At 41.2% G+C, this 2,500-nt stretch overlaps 1 protein-coding gene across 2 annotated transcripts in view; it reads right to left on the reverse strand.

Moving 5' to 3' along the window:
- LOC125044594 (CLIP-associating protein 1-B-like) overlaps positions 1-2,500 on the reverse strand; it is a 363,686-nt gene that overhangs the window by 356,707 nt on the left and 4,479 nt on the right. The window contains exons 2-3 of one of the 2 annotated variants that reach the window (XM_047641328.1): positions 1,540-1,611; positions 843-1,315 (exon numbers count right to left, since the gene is read on the reverse strand). In XM_047641328.1, the coding sequence (XP_047497284.1) occupies positions 843-1,019 (177 nt within the window). In that variant the 5' untranslated portion in view covers positions 1,020-1,315; positions 1,540-1,611. The remainder of the gene's footprint in view (positions 1-842; positions 1,316-1,539; positions 1,612-2,500) is intronic. The other variant, XM_047641327.1, reaches the window with a different exon arrangement.

The following is a 2,500-nucleotide window of genomic DNA, read 5'->3' on the forward strand; positions in this document are numbered from 1 at the left end:
CATGCACAAACATATACTAATCCACGCAGTGCACGAAAAACATCCTTAATTGACTTTTTTTCTTAATCTCTTGTCAAAATCGGTCACTGATCCCTAAGCAAAGTGAGAAAGCTTTTTCAATTTAGTCACGTCTTTCGATGCCTTTGCACGTTGCATAGTTAGCTCTCAACACTATCTATACTACAGCCCCCACCTCCCAACACACGCGTCTCCTCCCATAAGAACCAAAGGCACGGCCGGTCCTTCAGCGCCCTCTGTGACAAGTCGTGACTCCCCGTGGCGCCCGTGACCCCTCCTGCTCTCCCACCCCGCCGGGAAGCGCCCATGCAGAACCACTTGTCATCGTCTTTCCGCATGATAACATCACCTCCAGACGTTCTCGACTAATCTTGGTGACCAGCCGACCACGCCACTATTCATTATTCGCCGGACGAACGTAAGATAAATCGCGAAGTTATTAAGGTTTGTGCGTCCCCTGATGTCATTCCTCCCGCATATTGAACAGAACATTAACAACTTAAAAAAAATGGTGAAAAACATGAAAACAAAAAATGACAGAAGCAGAACACATATACATATGTGTGTGTGTGTGTGTGTGTGTGTGTGTGTGTGTGTGTGTGTGTGTGTGTGTGTGTGTGTGTGTGTGTGTGTGTGTGTGTGTGTGTGTGTGTAATTATGAGTGATCAATGTCCACCAATCCATCCTAAGTAACACTACACAGTAAATGAATGCCCGGTACTGCATGACCCAACCCGTTGCAAAACAAAACAAACAAAGCCGTCCCTGACCCGAGACAAGGCTCTTCGTTGCACAACATTTTCCTTATCGGAGATTTTCCTTACCTTGAAGTTGCTACTCTGCAGCCATGGCACGAGGCCGTCGATGAACATGCCGATGTCATCGCACTCGATGCTGTTGGAAGGCAGGCCAAGGTAATTGATGATGTCCGTGCCTATGGCCAACTTCTTGCGGGTGTCCGTCGTCTGTAGTAACGGCGTGAACAAATCCATCTGCGACATCTTGAACGAGCACTATACTTTCACCACTACTCTCAAAAACAAAACTTTTATATTTTCCTTCTCCTTTCCTTTTCTTCTTCCAAATGGCTCTCGCGACAACGATCAACTACCCCCACCACGATCACTTGGCATCCCCCGTAGACCGACCACCGCGGGGCCGAGCACACACCGGCTCAACGGGGACGACCTCACTACTCAACACCTCGCTGTGCCCTGCCACTGGGCTGCTTCTGAGACGAGCCTCGCGCTGCCTTCGATCTCTTTCTTGTCCCGCGCCGTGCTTTTCACCATAAAACCTGCGGGAAGGAACACAACAAATGAGACACTGTCATAACGAATCAGAGATAGAACAAAAAAACAGCAGAAACGTCCCTGTAGTTATTCTAAATATGGTAGATAAAATTGCGTCATAACTTTTCTTGGAAAATAATAATTTTCTCCATATCATTACCAAAAACTAATTCGAGACAAAAAAGTAATAGAGTGAATATCAAAAGGATAAAGAAAAATAAACACCTACACTGTTACAACCTACACTCCGAATAGAGATGACCTCATCCGCAGGCAACAGAATGTAACACTTGTTATCTTTCTAAAACGGAATCAAAGGGGGAAATAAACCTTCAAACAATGAAATTATTTTCCCACATTCAGTGAAAATACAATAAAACGAACATTTCCCCATCCCTTATAAACTGCCACATTTTATCATCATGCACAAGGGACTGGTTTGTTATTTTCTTATCATAATGTCATTGTTTCATGTGCCTTAAACACGAGAGATCATAAGCACCAATACCCATATTTGGTCTCTGTATCTTTCACTGTCATACTTCAAGATAAAGTTCATGTTGGATCAAATATCTGAAGGTTGCTGACATTGCACTTTAATGACCAAGATGTCAAAATTATGGCAAATATTTCATTGAAGATATATAAAAAGAATGTAGACTAATTGAACTTGTTATACTGGTACTGATTTAAGCAGTCAAACATCAAAGGTTTTTAACATGAGTGAATAAGTTTTGTCATTATTATTTCCACAATTTTTATCACAGAAAAATAAATCCACGTACAAATAAAACCAGGTAAATTAACCCTGGCTAAACTTTCATATTTTTGCATATCCTTGAACTTAAAATACAATACTTAACGGCTGTAGTCTTATGAACAGAATAAAAGTTTCAGGAAACTGATCTCAATACACGTTTCTCTGTCATTATACACAAGAGTATGATAAACAAATTAACAAATAACTATACGAGCACTAATCAAGACTCATTCTCAGTAAGAATGGAAAAAATAATCCACTTAACTTCAATATTAACAAGATATTTTGTAAAACAAGCCTGACCACATCTGAAGGGCACTCACTAAAGTTTCTAAGGTTTTCATAATAATGTGTCTCTCCTGGGCATCTTTTCATATTTTGGCAACCTGGGTGACTAATTGGCTCTGTACTCTAACTGAAATCTATGTTC

The sequence above is a fragment of the Penaeus chinensis genome, chromosome 36 (assembly GCF_019202785.1).
Source record: "Penaeus chinensis breed Huanghai No. 1 chromosome 36, ASM1920278v2, whole genome shotgun sequence".
Classification (NCBI taxonomy): domain Eukaryota; kingdom Metazoa; phylum Arthropoda; class Malacostraca; order Decapoda; family Penaeidae; genus Penaeus; species Penaeus chinensis.